The sequence below is a fragment of the Schistocerca piceifrons genome, chromosome 3 (genome assembly GCF_021461385.2).
Source record: "Schistocerca piceifrons isolate TAMUIC-IGC-003096 chromosome 3, iqSchPice1.1, whole genome shotgun sequence".
Lineage (NCBI taxonomy): Eukaryota > Metazoa > Arthropoda > Insecta > Orthoptera > Acrididae > Schistocerca > Schistocerca piceifrons.
Window position 1 is genome coordinate 322,437,137 of NC_060140.1, and position 25,273 is coordinate 322,462,409.

At 39.4% G+C, this 25,273-nt stretch overlaps 2 protein-coding genes and 1 non-coding gene across 6 annotated transcripts in view; 2 read left to right on the top strand and 1 right to left on the bottom strand.

Moving 5' to 3' along the window:
* Positions 1-15,825, bottom strand: part of LOC124787843 (C-terminal-binding protein) — a 202,787-nt gene extending 186,962 nt beyond the window's left edge. Inside the window, exon 1 of one of the 4 annotated variants that reach the window (XM_047254793.1) lies at positions 15,362-15,825. The gene's annotated coding sequence lies outside the window, so the exon portion shown is untranslated. Of the gene's footprint in view, positions 1-4,178; positions 4,578-15,361 lie in introns of those variants that run through there. The other 3 variants (XM_047254790.1, XM_047254791.1, XM_047254792.1) reach the window with 3 other exon arrangements.
* A 21-nt stretch (positions 15,826-15,846) lies between these two features.
* Positions 15,847-25,273, top strand: part of LOC124787844 (E3 ubiquitin-protein transferase MAEA) — a 42,063-nt gene continuing 32,636 nt past the window's right edge. The window contains exons 1-3 of the mRNA XM_047254794.1: positions 15,847-16,061; positions 16,152-16,337; positions 23,775-23,997. Of these exons, the coding sequence (XP_047110750.1) occupies positions 16,023-16,061; positions 16,152-16,337; positions 23,775-23,997 (448 nt within the window). The 5' untranslated portion in view covers positions 15,847-16,022. The remainder of the gene's footprint in view (positions 16,062-16,151; positions 16,338-23,774; positions 23,998-25,273) is intronic.
* Trnat-ugu lies at positions 22,833-22,906 on the top strand. Its single transcript has one exon. It is a non-coding gene; the product is annotated as a tRNA-Thr (tRNA).

Here is a 25,273-nt window from a genome sequence, read left to right on the forward strand (position 1 = left end):
AACCAAACCGTACAAAAATAGTTTCTTTCAATTTCGGTATTGTTTTCGGGGAAATTCGTTCTAACTCAGCTGTCCTAAATATGTATCAAACTCTTAACAAATCAGAAAAACACAGTACATTACAATTAATACTTAAGCATGCCACGTCCAACTGCGAAATTTTTCTTTAGCTCGAAACAGAAATTTCAATTACTCTTACAAGTACTTCAAAAGGGATATCTGCACCTGTCATTTCACTCGACAATTTTCTATTAAATGTGTCTAGTCAGTTGACAAAATCTAGAAAGGATTGTTCCAGGGTTTACAGTCCCTTAAGTAAGTGTGCCACTTGACAAGAAGAAGGGACCGGTTGGTAGGACATGTTGTGAGGCATCAAGGGATCACAAATTTAGCACTGGAGGGCAGCGTGGAGGGTAAAAATCGTTGAGGGAGACTAAGAGATGAATACACTAAGCAGATTCAGAAGGATGTAGGTTGCAGTAAGTACTGGGAGATGAAGAAGCTTGCACAGGATAGAGTAGCATGGAGAGCTGCATCAAACAAGTCTCAGGACTGAAGACGACAACACCAACAACAATAAGTAGGTGTGACAACAGACTCAGACTACTACGATCGCATAATGTTGGTATAGCATGTACGAAAGTTGAGAGAACCTCTACTCTAAGAAGACTGCTACCATTTTGCTGTCCAGAGATTGGGGCAGATATAGCGGCAATTAGTCACTTTCCCATCGATCAACATGCGAATGAAAAGGGTAAAAAAGTGTAGTATTGTGTGATGTACATGCACTATACAGAGGCTTGCAGAGAAGATGAAGATGCAAATGGTCGCGCCTCCTTCATTTTACACTCATTTCTGGAGCCTAAGAGAATTTGGACTGATGGTGAACATTTGGTAGAAGATGCTCGTATATATCCACAAAAGTTCGCAAATCAGTGAAGAGATCTTGGATCGAGGTCTAGTATAGTTCTGTGGAGACACACACTCAGTATTACTACCGGACAGGACGTTCTGCTCACGCACATCAAATCAGATATAAATGGGGCCAAAGCTCGAGCACTTCAGTACAGGTCGATGGTGTTAGCGCTATGGATCACTTCGCTACCAATGAAAATGATTCGATGTGTTTACTAGTACTTCTCTGAAAGTTATATACTGATGGGTCATCGGTATGCCGCTGGGGCAACTCAGTGACATTTTCTATCGTCTACTCATTCTCAAATAACTGGAGATATTCGGGGACGGTAAGGATAAAGTTGTTAACAGGGTGCAGGAACATCTAATGACGCAGTATTGTTCACTGTCGACAGCGGCTTGGTGTCCAACTGTTCAACTGAAATCTTACTTTTGCAACACGTGTAACGTGAAAACCATCGCAGATCTCAATACTGTAGTGCCGGACTGACGGTATGAACATTAATCAGCACTTGATATGTACGTGCATTCGTCTCCGACATGCTAAAGCAATTGCTACACCGAGAAGTGGTTATCACGAATTCCACCATTAACGTGCACTGTTGACTTCAATCCCGTTAAACGTTTTGTGTAGCAGACACGCCAGCACTTCCTGAAGACGGTTATTGCTCTTCTATGTGAGTACAAAACGTCTGTAGGTCATTCAACAACATTGCAAACATGCCTCAACAACTGTTGACAGCACGTAACGATCTAATTGTTCATGTTCTGGCTGCTTTTGCATTATGGCACTGAAAGACGTAATGTCCTCTGGCAGTGGCGTATCTGGATGCTAATGCTACGTGGACGCCAAGTGAACACTACACACCGCTCTCCTAGCCATTGTCATCTTTATGAACGGTGAAGCCACGACTTCCATTCAAGTAGCTCCTCGACTGGCCTCACAAGACTGACTGGACCAAGTTACAATCCTGCCAACAAAAAATGGTAGCCCGCAGTGGCAAAAATCTAAACGCACACCTTCGGGGCTGTCAGATACAATGATCGCCCAGTATATATATATAACCGTAACTGTTTCTGAGCTCATGCGTTGAGTATTTACTGTGTGTAAATTTCGCGGGTAGCCTGTCTGACCTGTTACTTATTTTAAGAAGTGGACATAAAAAAGCAGCGTTCCGCTTGGCTTAAGATAGAGGTGATACTGTTAGGGAGACATTTTGGCTCGTCATGCAATAATAGTAACTGCGAAAATTAGTACCACAGCGTGTAACTGCAAATTTTGTGGCAACTTAAGGATCTAATAACTACAGGTCACTAGCTCACGGTAAAGCGTTTCTTCGAGATTGCGACATCGAAATCAAAAACGCTCTAAGACACTCATTAGCCGTTAACTATCAGGCGCTGGCAATGTCACTGTCATACAATGTTATTTTATTCCTCGATTTACATACAGATGAAGCTTTGTCAAAGTGATAAAGGCTATTATGTGCTCCTCAACACGATTATGAGGCTGAAGATATGTGCAAGACAAATGCTATAACTGGTCTTAGGGAATTCACTTCCAGGTCCCAGCAAATTAACGCATTAGTATCGTCCGACACAAAGTGTCTACTATACTTTCGTACAGTAGATGAGCTACGAACATGCTTCATGAAAAATTATGAAACGAAGCGAATACTTTCTGGTAGTATTTTATATTGGTTTCAATAAACAGTGGCAATGTTTCCTATATAAAAGTAATGTATCGTCTTGACAATTAACGCATCATTTAGCTGTATGTAACGCCGGAATATATTTCCAGTTTTCATTTCTAAGTAACAGTTTTACCCAGCATAGTATAGTAAAGGTCTCATACAGCTGTTCTTTCACATGGATAGTTTATAAATCTTTACCTCTAACGTATCACAGATTTTCAGCGCAGATTGTCTGCTTTCTTTAAATTAAGCAGCTGGAACCTGGGCCTTTGAAACGATCTCCACAGTCAGTTTAGCAGTAGAAAAGGTAATATTGAGACTGGAATTTCGAAATACGATGTGGGGCCTCGTAACATTAGGTGTGACGAGACGTCTTTTTCAGTCAACCGTTATCCATCTAATAAAGTTGATTAAGCAGTGGCACTTCGTAGCCACTGTCTTGCTGAAGGCTTTCGTACCTCGCACACTGGTGTGCGTTACGCTCAACTATGAAGACGCTTCCTAACGAGGACAACGTTCGGTAAAATAAGGCGGCGAAAGCAAACGCTGAAGGCATGTCAAGGTCGCAGTTGGTACAGGCCACAGCCGCCAGGATCGCTTCTACCCAAGAATTACATTGCACTTTCTGATAAAATTAGTTTTGCGAACAGTCCAGCGCAACACTCTGCTTAGGTAGATGTTAACCCTTGCAATACCAACGGAAAGGCTTGGGGAAGGGGTGGGGGGGAAAGGGGGGTACGCTCATGCCCATCTTTTGTGAATACTGTATTTTAGCAATGCACTTTAAAATATTGAAGAAAATGTTTTGTTTCCAATGGAATATACCAGATTCTTTGTTTCTATTTTTTTCAGTTAATCCAAAAACTTTGTAATTATGTGTGGTAGCAGATGAGACTTTTCACCACGAATGTCATACTCAATATTTTCAGGTTCTGGGCGCTACTTAAGACATCAGTCTTTAAGAAGTATTTTATTAATGAAAGTCAACAAAAATTAACGAAATTAGCATTTCTTTATTTTTATCGTGGTCATAAAGGATTGCTTCTCCCCTGTTTGTAGTGTATATTGCTGAAAACGTATTTCTTTACATTTCTTGTGGGCGTGTAGTACCCCCTGTCCCCTGTAGGTGCTTCAAGTCATGGAAACGGCGTTGGTTTTTATACGTTTAATTAGTATTTAACGGCGGACTATCGGTGGGATATATTTCGCGCTGGACTGTCACAATGGTAGTTTGTGAAATGCTGCTTTAGGGTGGTGAGGTTAGTTCAGACTATTTTAAGATTTAAATATTTTATAGCAGCAATCCTGGTATAATGATTACAATCATTAACTTTTGCCTATGGGAATAAGACGAACATAAAAACTTTATCAGTAACGGGAGGGTATGAATTGAAGTATTCATGACAGTATTCCTTCCCAACACTACGTTTACAGTAAATGTATTATTTGTGATAAGCTGACACCCTTCCTCGCATATCACAACAGGAACCTCTAGCATTAGGTACACGCTACTTTGCAAAATACAAGCCACTGTTTTTGAAATCTTATCTAACGCTATGTTATATTTACTTCGGTCACCTGGTTTCTTGCGCCAACAGAAGGTTTATGATTTTCGGCAGCATTTAAACCAACTTTGTCCCAAGTCTCGTTAAGTTTCTTACTAGATTTTATTAGTACCGAAACAGATCCAATCACACGCACAGCAACACTTTCCACACGGTGATTACTCTGGTACGAAAAGACGGGGACGCGGGCGAATGGACGAGTAAACAAAGGAAACGACGCACGTCAAGCTCCCCCGACCGTACTTTCCGGGTCACGTATACGTCACATCGGTAAATCGGCGGAATCGCCGAGTCGCGGTTTCACAAGTCACCGGCCATTACGGCACAGCATCCGCGTCAAATCTTCCACTCACAAATAGCGGGCCGAGCACTGCACGACGCGCGGGTGGCTCGTCTCGCAGTAACACATGGCCTCGCAAGGCCAGACCGACGACATGGCGGACGGTCCTCCCAGCACTGCTGCCAACTGTGACGAACCATATAAAACCGTCGCGGCGCGAAGCTTGTGCGCTGTGGTTAGCCGCGCGAAATAGCATAGCGTCAAGCCTTGATTATAGTCTGTGACGGGGGAAAACTGATGCTTCACTGTACTTCTACATGACTTAACACGCCGGCTAATGCCTTTCCCGCTACCACTGATCATTAGTGAGCATGTTCTACCTCCGAGCAGCTTAGTAAGGACAAAGTTAATTTTATACTTGAGTATAGAACCCCCCCCTCACGTTGTCTGCATGAGGGAGGGAGGCGGATAATGTCAATTTGAAAAAAGTCTCTAGGAGAAATTCTTCGTTACCAAAGTCCTTTGAGATGATATACCGGCTCGGTTTCTTAATCGTAGAAAATAGGAGTACATAGCGATAACTTCCTGAAGCAGCGTGCAGAGGGGTAGGAAAATTAAAATTTGTGTAGCGCGTCACAGTTGAAACTACACACTGTGGAAACATGAAAAGTGTTTTACCGTTCGATAGATTTTCTCTCTTCGTTCCTAGGTATCACATAATTATGTAACACTTCACTTTCAACAACTCAAGAGTGCATATTTGTCTCGGGATCAAACTAAGTCACGAGCAGCAATTCATGTAGAACGCGAATGGTAATTGTTGCAAACGTTACCACTTTTTCAGTAGCCGTCAGGTCAGTGCAAAGTGGAGTGTGCAAACTGCTCCACGTTGCCGGTAAAAACAGAAATTTCATTTATTTAGTTTTGAAAGTGGTTGCCATTTATGAAGTTTGACTCATGTACGCTGGACGCCAGTTGTGTTGAAAGATTTAAATACGTCGAATTCATAGATGAAAACTACGTTTTAACATTCCAGCATAAACAATATTCGCTAAAGAGACTGGTGTTTTGTTCACTTGTAGGACACAAAGACAATCAAATTTCGACTCTTAATAGAAGCAGAACTGTCTTATTTTAAGTTCGAGGATAGAAACAGCGAATTTGAAATAAATTCTTGAATGGTTCAGGAAATTAGTAACTGTTCTAGGGAAACTTCAGTCATTTGTAGTGAGATTTTTAACCAGTGGGGAGAAGAAATGAGCAGGAGCCTTACAGGCACATGGATGCGTAAGTTGGAACTCTTCTCACAAAATTTATGTAATAATGAGGAACTACACTGTTGAGATAAAGGTCTGTAGATACTGGTCTTTTCTAACACTGTAACCAACACAAATTGTTGCACCACATCCGATAGTGTCGAACTACGATATTCATGAGCAATATGAATACTTTCCTGATCATGTAAATCACAATGTTTTTGTAAAAATGTTAGAGTTTACTAATTTAGAATGTCTAGAAAAAAAAACAGATACCGATTTGGGGGAAGCGAAAACATTACTTTGTATGTTGCAATTTACACAACATGTGTTATCCTAGTTTGAAAATGTTTAAGGCTGCAGGAACCAGAATTGTCAATGTAGCCGGCATTATCAGAAAGAGGTTCTTCCTTCTTCAGATCAATCTGAAGGTGGTTATTAATACTGTGTCCCCACTGGATAGACAATCTGATTGCTTCTGGAAGTGGAGCCTATGCTAAATACCATTTGAAACAAATGTTGAAGACCCCACACTCCAAACATTTGTACTGACAAACAAATGATTCCCTTTCATGAGCCTATTGCTATGAGACAGTACATCAAAGTGGAATCAAATCATTTTGAATAAAGATTTTTGTAATAGCATCTCAGAATGGTGTCTCTTGGATTTAACTATGTGAGGAAAGAAACATCTTTTGCTGTTACAAATAAGTCTGTTCCCCAAAACATGGACACTGTTGAAGCAATGCGACAGTTCCTGCAGTGTCATTTGTTTTTATTAACAGATATCTTGCCTTGATCCAATTACTTGATGAATTACTGGAGGGAAAAATTAAAGCAACAGGTACTATTACATACAATCAAATACCAAAACTGATATTGTTTTCAACATATTTTGCTACAAAGTGTGCTGGAAGGGGCAACCAAGGTCAGGTGGTTTGGCACAATGACAAAATGCTATAATTCAGCGGTTTGATAATAGAGTGATATATCTTGCTTTAACTTAATTTGCTTTCGAGCCTAAAGATAAATTTATGTGACTGTGTATAAAGGAGAAGAAATATGTGGAAAGACCATCCACCCAGCGTATCTGAATACTACACTAACATGGGAGGCACTAATATGTTACAATAAGTAATTAATAAATACACCATTAAAACCAAAACGAAGAAATCGACAAGAAGAACAATTTTTCATTTCTTTGATTTTCGCCTGACTGCTTCCTGGCTGTAATACAGGACAGATGCATCTCATGTCAGTAGTGGTCTGTGGAAGAAAGATGTTCTTGGCTACCGCTACTACTTCAGAATGGATGTGGCAGATTGTTGTCTAATCAGAAAAGCTGTTCCTCCAGTTGAGAGAAATTCTGATGAAGAGACTTTAAACTGAAGCCGCTGAAAAACCAAAATGGAAAAGTAGCACCAACACCACATATGGCTGCAAGAAAATGTTAAAGAATTTGCCTGAAAATATGTAAAAGAAAAAGAAAAAAAAAAAGCAGATCAAAAGTGCTGACTCTCAGGCTACAACTCATTGACAGTTGTGAGATTTCATGTAAAATGTTCCTTTCTTTTAACAGTGATAGAAATTGCTTCTGTAAATTTCATGCAACAGTAGTAACTGAAGTGCATGGCATAAGACACACTGGACATTTTGGTTGAACAGCCATCTTATTTTCTATATCTCTAAGGCAATAAAAAACCAGTTTCTTTTCATGTCATTGTGTGTGCTACTATGGGTCTGAAGAGGATAATGACACTTGTTTTAAGAATCAAAGGCATAGGAACTACTTTGCTTGGTATTAATTTGAAGGCATATTTAGACAACTTTAACACTGCTCCTTTAATTTAAAATATCAATATACTGCACCATCTTTTGCAAAAATCAATAAAGCCATCAGCTGGTTCAAATGCCAGCAGGTAATAAAATCTAAGTATACTGTCCTACAGAAGTGGCATGACAGCTCACCATTCAAGCTCATGCTCCAGTTACCGATTCATCTGATGCCAGATTACAAGAGGATCGAGTACCTCATTTGACCATCATTTTGGGGAGACAGTTAAGATATACCAGATGAAAATAGGAATTACAGATCTCATTTCGTATCTGCAATACTAAAAATGTTGAACTGAATTAAACTAGTTAAAACAAGAGTAAAATAGTGTTGATCAATTACAAAGTCGAGCATTCATCCCGAGGTATTTGAGAGAGTGGGGAACTAGATCCTTTTTCACTCAAAAATGTGGTGGCCATCACATTTCATCTGTTCCAAAGGTGGTTTTATAGAATTCAGTAATGTAAATCATCAAAGTTGAAACTTGACATGAAAATTTGGATATTTCGTGCAGTCTGTTTCTGAAAATGAATGCTGTTCCTTTCCGAACGTGCCGAACAGTTTAAGATGCGTAATACTCCCTAGGATGGACCACGTTATAAGAAGAAGATGGGGACAGTGCTCTTAGTAAATGGTAGACCAAGTGCTTCCTTTTCCAGTTTGAGGAATCTAATTCAGGCAACAATATGGTATGCTGTAACCACGAAGAGAGACAGTAATAACGAACCAGTATTTTTCCTTAGAATAAAGTCCTTCCACAAATCACTAATGCATATACACCTGTTATTCACATAGTGCTAACGCAAGTCAAGTACACTAGTATAAAATGTACAGCACCAAGTCCAAGCTCTATCTGGGGCATATTCTGACTCGTCTACATATGTACTATAACTAATAATCTGACATGTGTTTTCCACAGCTGTTTTTCAGCATCAAGAAATTTCACAGCAGAATGACGAGAGACATCAACATTTTTGTCATACAAATTTCTTTTATAGGTGACAATAAATCATTTAAAACAATGGCGTCCATAACAGAGAATCTCAACTGGTTCTTATTTATCTCGGCAGTCCAGCATGTCGACCTAAACTTTGATTGGCGTATTTGCAACCGTCTACGAAGACAATTACTTTCATTTAAGCTCATTGACTTTCCACATGCAGATATCACTGAAAGAACTGATTTTCTGCTGTTATGTGTTCAAAGAAAACTTTAAAAGTTTGCTCCCATTCTTCTCCAGTATTCACAATAACGATTTACCCTTAACTACTAATGCTCATAAGGTAATACTCTTGTGGGGTCTCCGAATACCCCAATTAGTTAAATTGTAATTTAAAGAAATTTTATTTTGAATTGCACTTTCATTACTGAATATTATAAACATTTTTCGCATTTTAGATAAGATTACGAACTATTTTGGCACACTGAAAATCTATGCTTAGGACAAACACGTTTTGAGCATTTTTCACACACTATTTTGGTTTTCGTGCCCGCATTCCCTGCACACATGTAGCATCTTGCTTTCCTTGTGTGTTCTGGCTCTGAATATGTTGAGACAAGATAAGTACCATCAAGTTTAACAACAACGTCTCTCAGTTCATGAGAAAGGGGCAGGAAATCTCAGCATTATGTATGGAGTTTTTACTAAATCCATTGCAAGCCTCTGTAGCAATACTCGTCTTTTTAAATGAACAGTTTTGATCAAGTCGTTTGGTGCATTGAAGTACAACAGCAGCATTGACTCCCACTGTGTTTAAAATGGCATAAAATGCAGACATTGGCCATCTGCGTATTTGCCATGGTACCGAATAGTTGGTGCACATTTGGTCCACTGCGTCCAGTCCTGCTCTTGTAGCATTGTAATCAATTATCATTTCAGGTTCTCTCTTTTGAGTACTAATTTTATGATTGTGGTGCATAGATGAAAGCAACACAACAGCTCAACCTTTCCGAGGAACATACGAACAAATTGATTTTCCTTTGTTATGCCCAAATAATGCAGATTCTACTGGGCACTTTCTGTTTGGTTTGAATTCTTCTGGGATATGTGGTTTATTTAGCTTTAGAGTGCCTCAGACAGTCAACTTTTTGGCTTCCAGTAGATCACAAGAGTTCAAGTGACTTGAACAATTATCTACTGTCTTATTTCTGTTGCTTCCCTCAATTAGTGTTATTAATTTCAAAACATCCTGTGTTGGAATTGATAATAGACTTCTATTTGTCCCTTTTCCTGTGTAGACAAATGCAGTGCATAAATAGAATGTTCGTGAAATGAAACACAAAGGCACATAACTTTGAGGCTGTATTTGGCTGCCTTCTTAGGCATATTCATGCGAAATTTGCACCTACCAGAAACGGGTACTAACATTTCATCGATTGTTATGTTCACTCCTGGAGTATAATACTTTTGACATTAGTCTATAAAGAGTTTCCTGACATCTCTAATAGCTGCAAGTCTGTCATCAGCCTTCTTAGCATCTCCTGTAGTAACACAATTGAAATGCACACACGACAAAATAAATAAAAATCTGAACACTCATAGTGACTCAAAACACATCACAACCAGTTCCATCATTAATAAAAAAATCCAACAGCATTTTCATGTTTAGATTTCACTACTCCAGATAAATAAAGCAGACCTAGAAATGCTCTCAGTTCTAGTATATTTAGCGGCTTTATGAATGGTCGTTGAGGAGCTCTGTATTTGTATTGGCGAGTATTAGTTTTAACAAATCCTTGGTAATGAACAATTTCCAAGCAGGTAATATGTCAGTTGAAACAAGTGTTTTTGCTTCATGTCTAGCACCTGGAAGGCAACTAACTATATTTTGAGCACGGGTATATGAGTTGTAGGAGCGCTTCGTTTAACCACTTTTAACACTGTCAGCAGAAGGCCTCTTACACGCCTCTTCACCTGATTCTTCACAACTACTTTCTGACATAACCTCAGAGGTGGAATCATGATCACTTAGCATAAATTCATCCTCATCTGCTGTGCTCTTGTCATCAGATTGCAAAAATGCAGGATCATGCACTATTCTTTCGAACTCCTCATCTGTTAATGACTTTGACGATGTCATTCTGAAAAATAATGCATACATACTCACATAACCTTAAAAATTAAAGTTATCATTGAAATTTTGCTCTTTTCAAAGTACTGTAAGACTTCAGTCATGTAAAACTAATTGAGATAACGCATGTAACACTCCGCGTTAAACGGCATCGCTTTGTTGAGGACTACCAAGAACACAGGCGCACGCCATCTGTTGTTCCGTTCACATACTATGTATCTTATTCATATCGAGTCCACATCCAATCTCAAGTTCTAATCCTGGGGCAATCTTTGCCATTTGACCACCTTTCCTTGGTTACTGAGAGTAACTACTTATCCAACCTTATAAAGTAGTCAGATCCTTCTGTCTAGGATAGTACTACAATTATTAATCATATTTTGTAGCACTAACTTCAAGCCATATAAAGGACACTGAATAGACCGGGCGTTTGTCAGTTCTTCTGCCCCAACAAATAGGCGGGCATGCAACTCCATTTTTGACAATATAGGGCGCACTGCAGGATTCTTGATAATACATACAGTACCTAACTGAAGTAAACACATCTGAAGTCACCGAAGTTCAACAACTTAGAATTGCTAGTTACATGCCTGAAAAAGCCAAACCCCAAAGATTCATCAAGTAAAGCGGCACGTAAAGCTAGCAAACAATTTCTGCGTTAATGACTATTTTTTTATGAAAATCTAGGGCGCACACTACATTACTTGGATACTGCACATAGAACAGACACTTTGTTAGCGATCTCCAAATTCGCAGACATGGTAAGAATAATCAATAAAGGTGACGTGCAGTGCTGTCCATCCTTCTGTCAATGACAATCCAATTCAACATCTGGACTAACTATTCAAAGACGTTTTCGAGAAATATTTTTTGCAAACTTTCTCTCTATCAAATAGCCATTCACTGACAGTGAATTTAGAAGAACGTTATGATTGTTTATTTTTTGGTAGTTCGCGGTAGTCAAACTTAAATTCTGAAAACCAGTTTTTCTTTAAAATATTGCACAACCCAAAGAACGCTGAAGGCCTCCAAACATTTTTAACCCATTTTGCACTCGCTGGGAATTCGCGAAAGAATGTAGCCTACACTAAATGTCGCAGCTACGTCCGAAATTTGATTATCAAGATCTTTTAGCACCAACCACTTTCCTTTTACACTGCGGCATCGGGAAACGCTCAAACGCGATATCTGAAATTACATACCTCAATTCTCGCGTCTTCACTACTTTTCATTTCCCAAGTAAATAAATATCTAAACAGGGATAGGGAACACTGAAACCTGAATTACCTATTCTAACGTTCGTGTTGGTTCTTCATCTCTAAAGTTGTGTACGGAAACGAAATGTGTGAAAGTACTACTTCGATACTACATCCACGAAATGGTAAGGGGAATTGTTAGATGAAGTTAGCGCACAGAAACCGTACTGTGACACCATACAATTTAGTGCCGAGTTTCAGGTCTTGGAAAGGTAACTAGCAGTGGCAACACAACTGTTTCAGGGGCATTATCAGCATAAATCGCGGTCGCAGTTCCTACAACAGTGAGCTGCAAAACAAAGTAAACAGTATTCTGCAGTAGATAAGCCCCTTCAGAGAAGTCGAAGGCAGACAGGTTTGATTGGTGTTATTTGCCTCTTCCACTTGTTATTAGCGTCTTTCCATTCAGGCACAATTATTTATGGCAACATAATTAGCGTGGTACTTCCGAATTATCGGATTATCCTTGTCGAAGTGTCGTCGGGACAAGTTATGGGAAGCAAATCTGAAGAGAATAATGAATAGTATAAACTGTGGTAGTTACATTCAATTACACACATAACAAAGGAAATGGAAAAATACTGTAACCAAATCACTTCACTTAAAACGTACTCCCAAGAAACGACTTGCACATTTCACGGCCCTTTTATAACACAATCATGTGTCTAGGCAAAGAGCTTAAGCATGTCGTAATCACAACACTACAGATGAACATGCAAGTGAGCAGCCACAGCTTGAGGTGCGCTGACTCTTGCAACCGTTTGGCGCGTTTTCGCACGGAAAAGATCGTGCTGACTCGCAGACCCGAATGGCAGCTGGGTGGGGGACCTACTCACCCGTCTGTGCGGCCTCCTCCGCCGTGCTTTGTCTTCCGTGTGGCACGCAGCGCTGCCTCGTCACTGGCAATACAGCACGTGCTCCGCGGTGCAGCTAGAGTGCACGCCCCACGGCAGCTTGACTCGATAGCTTTGATCATTCGTAAGAGACTGACTCGACAAGGTTAAGCGGACAAAAATTCAGAATTAAAAGGCTGCATAAGGCACAGATTAATATTTTACCGTAAATTACGGTGAGTCTGGCTGTAACGTTTATATTTGCGGAAAGACGATAATAGAAAGTCTTAAAGGGGCAAAAACACTAGTCAATGCGGTTTTGATTACGGAAGGGGCTGCTGCCAAAGACATGTTCAAATGTGGTTTAAAAATGTTCTTTAGTTAAGTATGAAAATACTGGCTTGTCCAACTTTTACACATTAGTGAGGATGTCAAAAGTTACAAGAAGTGGTAAATTCAAGTTTCTAAGCAACTCGAATATTCCAAGAACCGCTATAAATGTTCGAGCTTTCAATACGTGTACATGGCCCAATGCACATAACGTAACTCAATTGCCGCTGTGACGATATCTTAGACATCGTTTTAGTTAGTGCTACCTACTACCACTTGCTAGTGACGTGTACTCGTATGTAACCGCCGATCCCTCCGGAAGGGGACATGCGATCCTGACAAAGTTTCCAATACGATTGGATAAATATTGACACGTCGAAGCGGTTGATGGAAAAACTAAGATGCAACGTTACATGCATTCCACTTTGCCTAGACCAAAAAAGTCTGAAATACATCAACTGCTTTTCAAAATTATGCAGCCCAAAAGGATAATTACACCTACAGCAAATCTGCATGGGCCACAGTGCTTCCTACCATAACTCATCCCACTGATTTCAGCAACATAATCTAAGTTAATATTTGTGATATTTCCCAGTACTGAAACGTTTACAAAACGATTCTATCCATCAGAATAGTTAATAGTGCATATCGTGTCTTACACGCCTCTCTTGCAGTGCTTCCGTCACTGTTTGTTTACTAAACAAAAATGCTTCGTTCTGTGGCAGCGACAGGGAATACCTGTCAAAGTCCCAATTGTATGCTTATCAGGACTCAATGAAGTCAAAGATTATAATCAGGTAACTAGCACACACAACTCAAGCATTAAATAAACCACAGGGGAATCACATACATAAAGACGAAAAACAGAGTACATGTCACTTTTGTGATGCTTACTTTGGGTGAAAATGAAAGCAATAAATTTCGGAGTACATAAAATGAAACTAATCGTCTGTAACAAAATCGAAACACCACCACAGGATTGCAATTTACAAAACTTATGGTTAAGACAACAGTACAACAAAAGTTTATCAGAAAATATAGGATTAATGGCACATTAGTGAGGGTTACTACACTACACAACTCACTTATTCAACGCTCTCATCTGGATCAAAGAAAATTGTGAAACTAAATTTATAATTGGACGTAATCTATTTGTAATAATTAAAACTTCATTTCATCCTTAAATGGAAACTAGCGTAGACCATTCATAGGTGGAGTTTTCAGCTCGCTATTCCTTGGCAATGAGACCGCTGTTTTAATTTGCGTATCACTATGCCACATTTCCCAATCTTATCTGAAAAACGATATGCTGTTTTCAGTTTATTATGGAAACACCACCCAGCAAAACGTGCCTGTTTATAGAATCTAACATTGCAATCGTTCAATCATGAGTGAAACACTATGTCGCTAATGACCCAAACACAGGGTACAGCGACTGCAATAAACACGTCTCAAATGCATAGCATCCATGAATCGTAGCCTCCACCCTTGTTTAAAAGGTAAACAAAAAAATTTAAACAAATCAGCTGAAATAGTTCTACACTTCGTGTCAGCTGTTCAATTTGATTCAGAACTGGTCGTTATAGCATGCGTTCCATAAGCTTTTTCGAAAACGTGACTTCCAAAAAAAACCTGAAAACCTAACGCATTAAGTGAACGGTCTCTTGCACCATACTTATCGTTGCTTCACTCACAGGACGAATTTTATGCATACATGACTTTTACTACAATATGTATATCTGCTATTACTATTTGCGGTTTTAACCTATTTACCATACAAATACTAATTTGTACAACACGCACTTCACTTTAAAATCACAAAATTCTCGTATTTTGCTTTTCTTCCAAATACACCAGAAATCCAAAACTTATGTAGGCCTATACTACAGGCACACAAAAAGGAGCGTAAGGGCTTGAAATTTATGAAAGCACAATTATGAAAACACGTAACTGACATCTGTCTACATTATGGCTAAAGAACCAGAACACAGCAATAAATCAGGACGGCGCTACGTGTAAAACAAAGAAACCAGACTTCATTCGATAATGGAATGAGTAGCAAATACAATTTTCTTCATAAGTTGCAGCAAAAGTAAACCGTTTACTTGCATTTGTTGCCGTAGGCATAGTATTTCAGTCCACTGTTAACTTTTATCACCAGCAGGCAACTGCGAATATGGCTAAGCGTTTAGATGTTGCTGGTTCCTTTACTCTAGCCATACTGTTCCAGTTTGGAACCAATTCGCTTTGTGACCGACAAGTGAGAAAGTAAAAAACTAAACTGCTGTGTTACCAATATTTATTACACCTTAAGTTGCCAAACTTACCTTACAGCTTGACAGAAACAAAGACTGACCACGCTGCTTTGTATCTTCAACGTATAAAATTCGTCACCTAAATTACTCACTGATAACTAACACTATTCTTGCACAAGAGTCCACTTCTACACAAATATTTCGTTGAAACTGTTATATTCGCACCAGAAGCAACTCACGAGTCTTAACGTACAACATAAATAAGAATATACACAAAACGCGAGGGAAGTATTGCCTCCCCACTTTACTAAAATGGTGTCCAATCTCGCGAAGTCTCGTACAAGGACCAGCCAAACGAGATTTCACCGAGAACTGAGATCCTTGCTCGTGTTGTTTTGTTATAAACAGTAACGATTCATTATGCGCTACACGTACAACATAAAGAGCGGCAATGCTTTCAAAATTAATGATTATCACCTAGAGACGATAAAAACACTCTAAAGAGAAAATATCAAGACAGATGTGTACGTAAATAAATGTTGCCCTTACGGCACAGAGACCTCTATGGAAGCACTCGAGAAACTAAGATGGTACGCATGTCAAAACTATGGGATGTGTACAATCTTTGTTAAAGAATCAGCTGAAAGATGGAAAACTTTTGACATTATACTTACACCTTGCGGATTCGAGTTTTATTAACGTTTCTGTACCCATTTGAACTCCCTTTTCAGAGATGGCAGATGTAAAGTCATTAGAACATCCTACACTGAAGGTAAAAGATTATCATCATATTGGATTGTAGCAAGTATTGAATACCTATGTCGGAACCTTCCAATATATTCTGCTTTGCATCATGTGACAGGTTCCGTATGAATTACTGAACAAGAAGTTCAGAGCGGCTCAAAAACAGTTGGATCGTGAGGTCTCCCATGTGCAGGCAGCAGCGTCAGAGTTAGAAAAAGGTCTACAGGAGGAGGTTGTTGGTGCAAACGATATCAGCAGACTTCTGGGAGGAATGGTTGAAAGACTTCAAGTGCTGAAACGGAAAGTAAATACTAATGAGTTACTCTATTTGTAATGTCCCCCATTCTGGCGTGTCGCATTTGAGAGCGAGCCTGATATCTGAAGTTAAAATATGTATAAGCATTTTAAGTTATTGATAATCAATAAGATTTACCCGGCATTTTAAATAAAAGCATAAGTTATGGCTTTTTGGATATTTGCCAGAAATTCTCGTAACTGACAAATAATTTCATAACATCATAGGTAAAGTGTCACAACTGTTGCCACTGTCTGCCCATATCTTCCTATCTATACGTTCATTTACTCTTGTTTGCGTCGAATTCGTACACGTTAAAAAAATCATAATACCACCTTGCTTATAAGTTATTCCTTATTAGTGGTTATCAGTTAAAGATTTACGTAGCAGTGTAGTACTAGAGAGAAAATAGTTGTGCATGGTCCTCTGGAAAACTATCAATTTTTACGTATGCCTTCAACCACTTTAAAACAGAAATAATGAACAGTATATCAATATGTTATTTTGTCTCATCCATGTAATATAGGGCCCACTGCACATCATATTTATCATACATTTTACATTATAGGTGCTTCATCTTCTCTGAAACATATTATGCAGGGGTTATATATAAATTTTGTTGAATTGGTTAGTCCAAGGGCGATTTTATAGTGTAGCAGTATTTTTCAGCTTAACACAAAGAAAACCATAAGTCATATACACAGACATATGAATATACACACATGCTTAATGAGGACAGTTTTGGACATGTTTGGCTGTAGTGCTATTGAATGACCCACTCAAGCATTTGCGTGATGTGATTCAGGAAAACTCAAATCAGGATGGCTAGACAGAGCATGAGCTTCCATCCTTCCAACTCTGAAGTTCACTACCCCAGAAGGTTACACCTAACATACAATTATCTTCTGTTTTTACATAGTAGGAACAACTTTAAATAATAACATAAATAATAATTATACACTGTCCGCTTATTTCCATAATGCTTCTTACTGACCACAACTATGCACACTAGTACATGAGTTCAGAATGGCAACCATATTTGCCACACCTGTGTTAAGCCTCCATGTTTACCCTCTGCCTGTCTGAAAAACGAATTCCGCATCATCTCATGATTAGTAAGGTGTTGAACTCGGGAAAAATGGCGAGACATTAGTATTATGCACTAGTGTTAATCTTTTTTTCATTTGTTGATTCCTACTACAAGTTCTCAAAGTAATTTTGAATTGTGTTGTATGCAGTTTTTAAGAGGAGCATTTCGACTGCCTTTTAAAATCCACAGTTCTGTGAACGAAATACTTATCTTAAGTCTTAACTAAGTGAAAGTTAAAAGCAGTAGGTGCTGTATTTGATTTAACAAAACCATCAAGGTTTTCTTCCCCCCCCCCCCTCCCCCGGCACCATACTGTTCTAGATCTAAAGATGTGACTTGGATTAGTGCATGCTCTTGCATTCCCTTTGCATTTTCTTCATATGTAGTCGGTGATGTGTCGCGAAACATGAGGATCCAAAAGTATCTTCAAATGAATCAAAAATGTCTTTGAAGAGGATATGCAACTTGAAAGGTAAAACAAATTATATTGAATTGGATAGTGAGTAACAATAGTTACCTGTTGTAGTAAAACATCTTGTTGATTAAGTGTAACAAAAGACAATGCATCTTGTCACTGTCTCCAAATTGTTGTAATAAAGAAATTAATTCACCCAATAATTTCCATCAAATAATCAGCGAAGTCAAACATTGAAATTTCCAATTGAGAAGCCTCTTCATTGCCCATTCTTACTTGTTCCATACAGGAGTTTGTTGTAGCAAGTTAGATCCATTTGTAGTAATTTAGTATTCATATTACAGTATCTACCACAGTCAGTCTATTATTTATTTAATTCCTGCATCACCACTTTATATTTAGATCACTAACTTTCTCAGATGCTCACACAGTACTGTACACACGTATGATATTATTTTTGCAGATTGTTTGTTATTAAGGATTTTCCTGCTGGTAAATCAGGAAATTAGTCTGAGCATATGATTCCACAGAGGATAATGTTGGACTATGTATCTCTCCAAGTTTCTATTTGCATTATACTGTACTCCACCATGAATGCTAAATTTTACTTGATTTTTGTATGTTGTGTGTTTCTGTTAGGAACTACATATTTGTACACACGAGTTCTAACTCCCAAAAAACCATACAGTATTTTAGCCAGCCCACATGTAATGGCAGCTACGTATAAGACCAGCACTTTAAGTGTTAAAACAGTATATGTTTTTTTGCCTTTGATTCCCAGTAAAGTGCTGAAAATCAATGTTCATCCTTAAAAACTTTGTGTCTTGTACACAATGTTATCATCAATGCTTAAAGTGGCAGAGTTGCTTCCTCTGTATGCTGAAGTCCATGCTATTAGTTTCTTTGAGTTCAGTGTTATTTCCCAATTGTTAACATCCTTGAGGGTTCATTTGCTTTCCCTAAAAGGAATTTGGATGTCGTATCAGTCACTGTGATGTAGATGTCATCGACAAATAGAACATTTTTCTCCAGGTCTTACAGTGTGTGGAAAGTATATATTAAGAACAGAATTGTACCCAGTACAGTACCCTGATAGAAATCTATGTCTATATATATTTCTTGTCAGACAATTATTTTAATAGCAATTTATCATCAGCAGATATGTGAACAATCTGCACTGTGTGCACTTTGTTTTCCAAGTAATACTGTTCGTCCTATAGCTAATGTTTCAAGATTGCTCAATAGTCTTTTATGGTCAACACTGTCAAAAGCCCTGGACAAACCAAAGAAAATGGCTGTAACACAATCATCTCTATCAGGAGCTTCAAGTACCACTTTTGTGAACTCTGAAATGACTGATATTGTATTTCTTTCACTTCTGAAACCAAACTGTGCTTCTTTAAAGAGGCTGTATTTCTTCGCGTAACTTATCAGTCTCTCTCTTTCATGATTGCTTCCATTATTTTTGAGAATGGTCTGTAGTTTTGAGTGCTCTCTGCATTAGCTTTCTTTAGTAAGAGCACTAGTTGTGCATGCTTTAGGTACTCCGGGAAAACACCTCAACTAAAGGATTCATTTATTATGTTTGTTTATGAGGCTCTATGCTTTCTATACATTTCTTCAGAACAGACAGGAACCTCATGTATGCCTGCTGAGTTGTTACTTTTTAATTGTTCTACTGTATTCCTAACTTCAAGCTCTGTTGAGGGAAATATCATCATTTTGCTTGCTATGTAAGTCATTGTGAGCACTACATGTGTTTTATGAAGGTTTTGCTGCAGCTTCTCTGCAATACCAGAGAAATAATCATTTACAAAATTTGCCAATTCCTGAGTACTTCCTATTATCCTATCCCATCTTTGATTTGTATGTTGTTGTACTTGTTTCTTGTTTTACAACAACACACACCATTGTGCTTTTATTGTTTGCATTATATGATAATCCATTATTGAATGCCTTTTTTTTCCACAAACATACCTTCCCATGCATGTTTTTTTATACCTGTGATAGTACTCAAGGAACTGTGGATTAGTGCCGCAATTTTTCAAAGAACTGAAAAATTTGAGAGTCTGGGAGGACTTTCTAATGCCTGCAGTTATCCATCTATTATCCTTAGCTGCGGCAGTGTCCGCCCCCGGTAGCTGAGTGGTCAGCGCAACAGACTGTCAATCCAAAGGGCCCGGGTTCGATTCCCGGCTGGGTCGGAGATTTTCTCCGCTCAGGGACTGGGTGTTGTGTTGTCCTAATCATCATCATTTCATCCCCATCGACGCGCAAGTCGCCGAAGTGGCGTCAAATCGAAAGACTTGCACCAGGCGAACGGTCTACCCGACGGGAGGCCCTCGTCACACGACATTTCATTTCAGCTGCGGCAGTAGAAATGCCTACCTTCAAAAATGTCACCTCAAAAATTAAACAATGCACAAAATTTAGAGAACTTAGCTGCATTGCTTTCCATATATATTTTATCCTAGGTTTGTGCCAATGCCCTAAAAAAAAAAAGTATGTATCTTGTGATCTGATAAAATCCTTTGTAGGCCTGCAGTTTTGCAGGTTTCACTGATCCCAGCTTTACCTTTATTCTATGACATTAATGATCTGAAATGCCAAGCTCTCTTACAAGTACTTTACAATTTTCCCTGTCAGTAACTGTAAGTAAAGGTCTAAAGTTGAGGCTGATCTTTTTGAAACCATTGTAGCAGTGTTTACAATTTGTGCCATGTCAAAAGTACTCAGAATGTGTAGGAAGTTATTACTAATTTCACACTCAACACCTGTGTTAATATTCATGTCTTCACATACTATAATGCTAGTTCAGTACTGTAGTGACTTCAGTTAAATTGTTGAAAGAATGATTAGCTTTATATGAGCAACTAGCTTTCTTATGTCAGTGGCTAACAATTCAAAATATTTATCTACACTAATTGATGTCATATCTTCTCCCAGCTTTAAACTGAGTGCCAATACTGATATGGTTACATGATCGCCATCCTGAAGGTAGACCTACAGTAGCAACTTGCACATTCACACGATGATAACGCTATATGTTGCAGTTCATCTTTACACCAGTGCTTTGTAATGCACACTAGTGTACTGATCAAAGGTTGTATTTCAGCTTCAAGCTGATGTACATTATTGATAATGGACTGTGTATTTTGATGACTAGTTGATAATTCCGAGAATTCTGTTTCCAGTGTATGCGATGCTGAAGTCGCTAAGCTAGTTGAGATACTTTCAATAGAGGGGAGCCTGTTGTCATGCTTTATCCTGAAAAAAGGCCTAGTTCTTGTACCTGTGACATCAGGTATTTGATCACGTGTTGCCCCACACCGGCCCACCATACTCTCAGTAATGAGCTCCACCAGACTCCCTTTCCCAAACCTGTTGCAGTGCAGACATGCCTTATGCCTTAGTGTATCCCTATCTCTCAATAATACCCACATGCACCACCCTAAAGTGCAGCCAGCCACCACTCATCAGCACCATCTCCAGCTCTGCATCGACACGCCTTACAGCGCTGCCAAGACGAGGCCGATCATGCTGCTGGAACAACTCCATCATGCTCACGTTGGTATTATTCAGGTCACCACCTATGTTGTATGGTCTATCCCTGTCCAGGTTGTTACCTGTTCCACCCATTACCACTACCTGATATATTCAGTGAAATTTCTATAAATTACAGGCTGGATATCATTGTGAGTTTATCACGCTCCTCAAACCACTGTAACACAATTCTGCCCTTGTGATATAGACAATTGTTAAGCATGAAGGGATAATAATGTTCACATAGTCGACAACTACAGTTACTAGCCAAGGTTCCATGGAAGTCGAGGTGAGTCTCCCAGAGAATAATACTGCCTTACAGGCCTATCAGTGGTGCAGTGCGTATTTTGAGCAGCTGTTCCCTGATTGAAAGTGTATCCAGACACTGCCATAGACCCAGTGTAACAAGAACATGATTAATCTTACAAAGTTATACATTTCCATTGATGCATGGGCCAATCTCAATGGTCTCATACCTGTTATAATCATAATTAACATTGTCATTGTGCCAATGTGGGAACATGCAGGAGTCATCTGCTGTGACACTCTGCACTCAACAGTGCACCTTCAGCAGTGCACTCTAAAACCAGAATTGTATGCTATCATAAGATCTGTCACAGATTGCTGCCTGCTCTACATAGCGGACAAGCCCCTGACCGCATCAACCTGCAATGAGGCAGTGGACACCAAACACCTTATTGCTGTTTCACTGTTCTTCTGCCACTTCCCATAGATGCTGAAGACAGTAGCACACACATATCTAACAAGCTTCTCCCTTTCTAAGATGCTCTTTCTCAGAAATCAGACGACAAATATCTGCCCTTTGTCAAAGTTGCTTATGTTAGTGGATCTCCCCACTTCCAATCTGTATTGTCACTAGAATGATTCCCCATTCATCTCTGCGCCACTTACATACTTCCGTTACTGAATCATGTGTAAGCAACATCACCAGGCAGCATTCAATTTCACAATTAGCTGGGGTCATAATGTTTTGGTTCATCAGTGTATTGTGAAAAAGAGATGTTCAATGTACGTTAACTTTGCTTCTAGTAATGCCTCCCCTTTAAGAAAGACATACTGTGCTGATGACTAACTGACAACCTCAGCTGCCGACAGGTGTTGTTGATATACCTCGATGTGAACAGCTGAAAATGTGTGCCCCGACCGGGACTCGAACCCGGGATCTCCTGCTTACATGGCAGACACACTATCCATCTGAGCCACCGAGGACACAGATGAATAGTGCGACTGCAGGGACTTATCCCTTGCACGCTTCCCGTGAGACTCACATTCCCAACTGTCCACAATTCTACATATGTATTGTACTGCTGTACATTTGCCCATCCACAATGTGTATAAGGTACAATACATATGTAAAATTGTGTACAGTTGGGAATGTGAGTCTCACGAGAAGCGTGCAAGGGATAAGTCCCTGCAGTTGCGCTATTCATCTGTGTCCTCGGTGGCTCAGATGGATAGAGTATCTGCCATGTAAGCAGGAGATCCCGGGTTCGAGTCCCGGTCGGGGCACACATTTTCAGCTGTCCACATCGAGGTATATCAACAACACCTGTCGGCAGCTGAGGTTGTCAGTTAGTCATCATTTATTCCAGGGGAAAGCTGCACGGTCATCAACAGTAACTGTTCTTTCGAGAACAAGTTACTGTATTCGTATACATACTGTCCTGATTCATAAAACATTTTTCCTCTTGTGGAAACAGCAAAAAGAGATAACATTCTGGTTGGTGACATGATACATGAGGGAATTATGAGCTAGCTAATAGGACAGCTGAACAACCTTCGAAGATGACGATGTAGGTTATCATAGATTACTCCATCAAACAGATAGTACATTATTGAGAGACAAGTTATAAGTCAGTGGCACAATGATTGTAAGAGATTGAAAACAAAATGGTGATGTCAGTGGTTTGTATATGTAGTGTGCCAGTTTTTAACATGTTTTATTTTATATGTAGGCAAGTGACCTTATCTTTTAAGGCACCCTACCATCAATTGTAAGCAGTGACTATAGACCCTAAACCTGTTCGTAAATTTTATGTTTTCAGAATTCCAGCCCAATTTGAATGAGTGCAGTATTTATTGTTACACTGAGTGGCCAGTTACTCAAATATTTTTAATAACAAGCCCTAAACATGTAATTAGAATTTATTTGGCTGCCGTAGTTTACAGGAAACAAAGTTGGCTGCCTAATGTTGATAGTATCATGAAGTATCATCATTTAAAATGTATCATATGGCAATGAACGAATTATGTGAATAAATTTCTGTATCTCCACTCCCCCATCTCCCACCCTCCCTCCCTAAACAAATACCACCTCCACTGTAATAGTGGAGACATTTTCAATTCTTTTATGTATCGTATTTTTTCCTCACAATAGGCTGAAGAGAGCATATCAGAGGAATTGGAAGCTGCATGTGTGTGTAAACGGCGGTTGGAGCATTTGCGAGAGCATGCTGGATCCAACAATCCAAGTGCTGTTAATCTGTGGCGCAGGCGTCGTTTGGACAGAATGCTTGTAGAATATTTCTTGCGCAAAGGATACTATGGTGCTGCAACACGTCTTGCTCACAGATCAGATTTGAGAGATCTTACAAACATTGGTAACTATTAAATATGTAATCGGACTATTTGTCTAATTTTGTAGATGTTATGTTAATTTGCTGGAAACAAAATTCATATGGTTTGAAGATTTGCTGTGTTTGCCAAATAAATGGATCATGTGATATTTCCTGATCAATGAAACAGTTTGACAAAGTATGAAATGCACAAGGCTTCTCTTTTTTTTTTTTAGTCAGTACTGCATTACTAGTTTCTTTTTTAACAATATGATTGTGTGTTCAAAGAATTGCCCAATACAGTGTTCTAAAGCAGCACCTATTCTTGTGGGGATTTGTTAACATAAGTTTACGTAAATTCATTAAGAGAAATGTGTGTAATGTTACTGGAGTCAAGTCATATTCTTCCCATTGTCCGTATTCATTTTGTGATTATCTAGGTATGACCTTGGAGCACAGACGACACACATTGTTTATCCCAACATGTGCAGTTGGTTACACTGTGTTCTCTCAGTGGCTGCCGGAATACCCTCTTCAACATGTTGAGTGAGGCTCCTAGGCATACACTGATCAGCCAGAACGTTACAACCACCTACTTAATAGCCGGTATGTCCACCTTTGGCACGGTTAACAGTAATGACGCGTAGTGGCGTGGAAGCAATGAGGCCGTGGTAGGTCGCTGGAGGGAGTTGGCACTGCATCTACACATACAAGTCACTTAATTTACATATATTCTTGAGAGGGGGCCGATGAGCTCTGATGCCACATTGTCACATTCCAGATGTGTTTAATCGAGTTCAGATCTGGTGAATTGAGGGGCCAGCAAATCAATTGGAACTTGCCAATGTGTTCCTCAGACCACTCCGTCACACTCCTGACCTTGTGACATGATGCATTATCTTGTTCAAAAATGATCATCATGAAGGGGAGTATGTGGTCTGCAACCAGTGCACGATACTCCTTGGCTCTCATAGTACCCCACTGGATGCATGGATGCTTATAGGAATGTCTCCCAAAGCAAAATGGAACTGCCTCCACCTTGTATCCGTCGCGCAATAAAAGTGTCAAGGAGCAATTCCTGTGGACGACTACTCATTTGCGCTCTCCTATTGGCTTGATGGAGGAGGATCCAAGTTCTCATCAGACCATGCAACACTCTGCAGTGTATCAACGCAATGTCCAGTGCTGATGGTCACCTGCCCATTTCAGTCATAATTGATAATGTCATGGTGCTAACGTTGGCATATGTGTGGGTCGTCGGCAGCAGAGCCCATCGTCAGGAGTGTTCAGTGCACTGTTTTCTCAGATACACTTATACTTT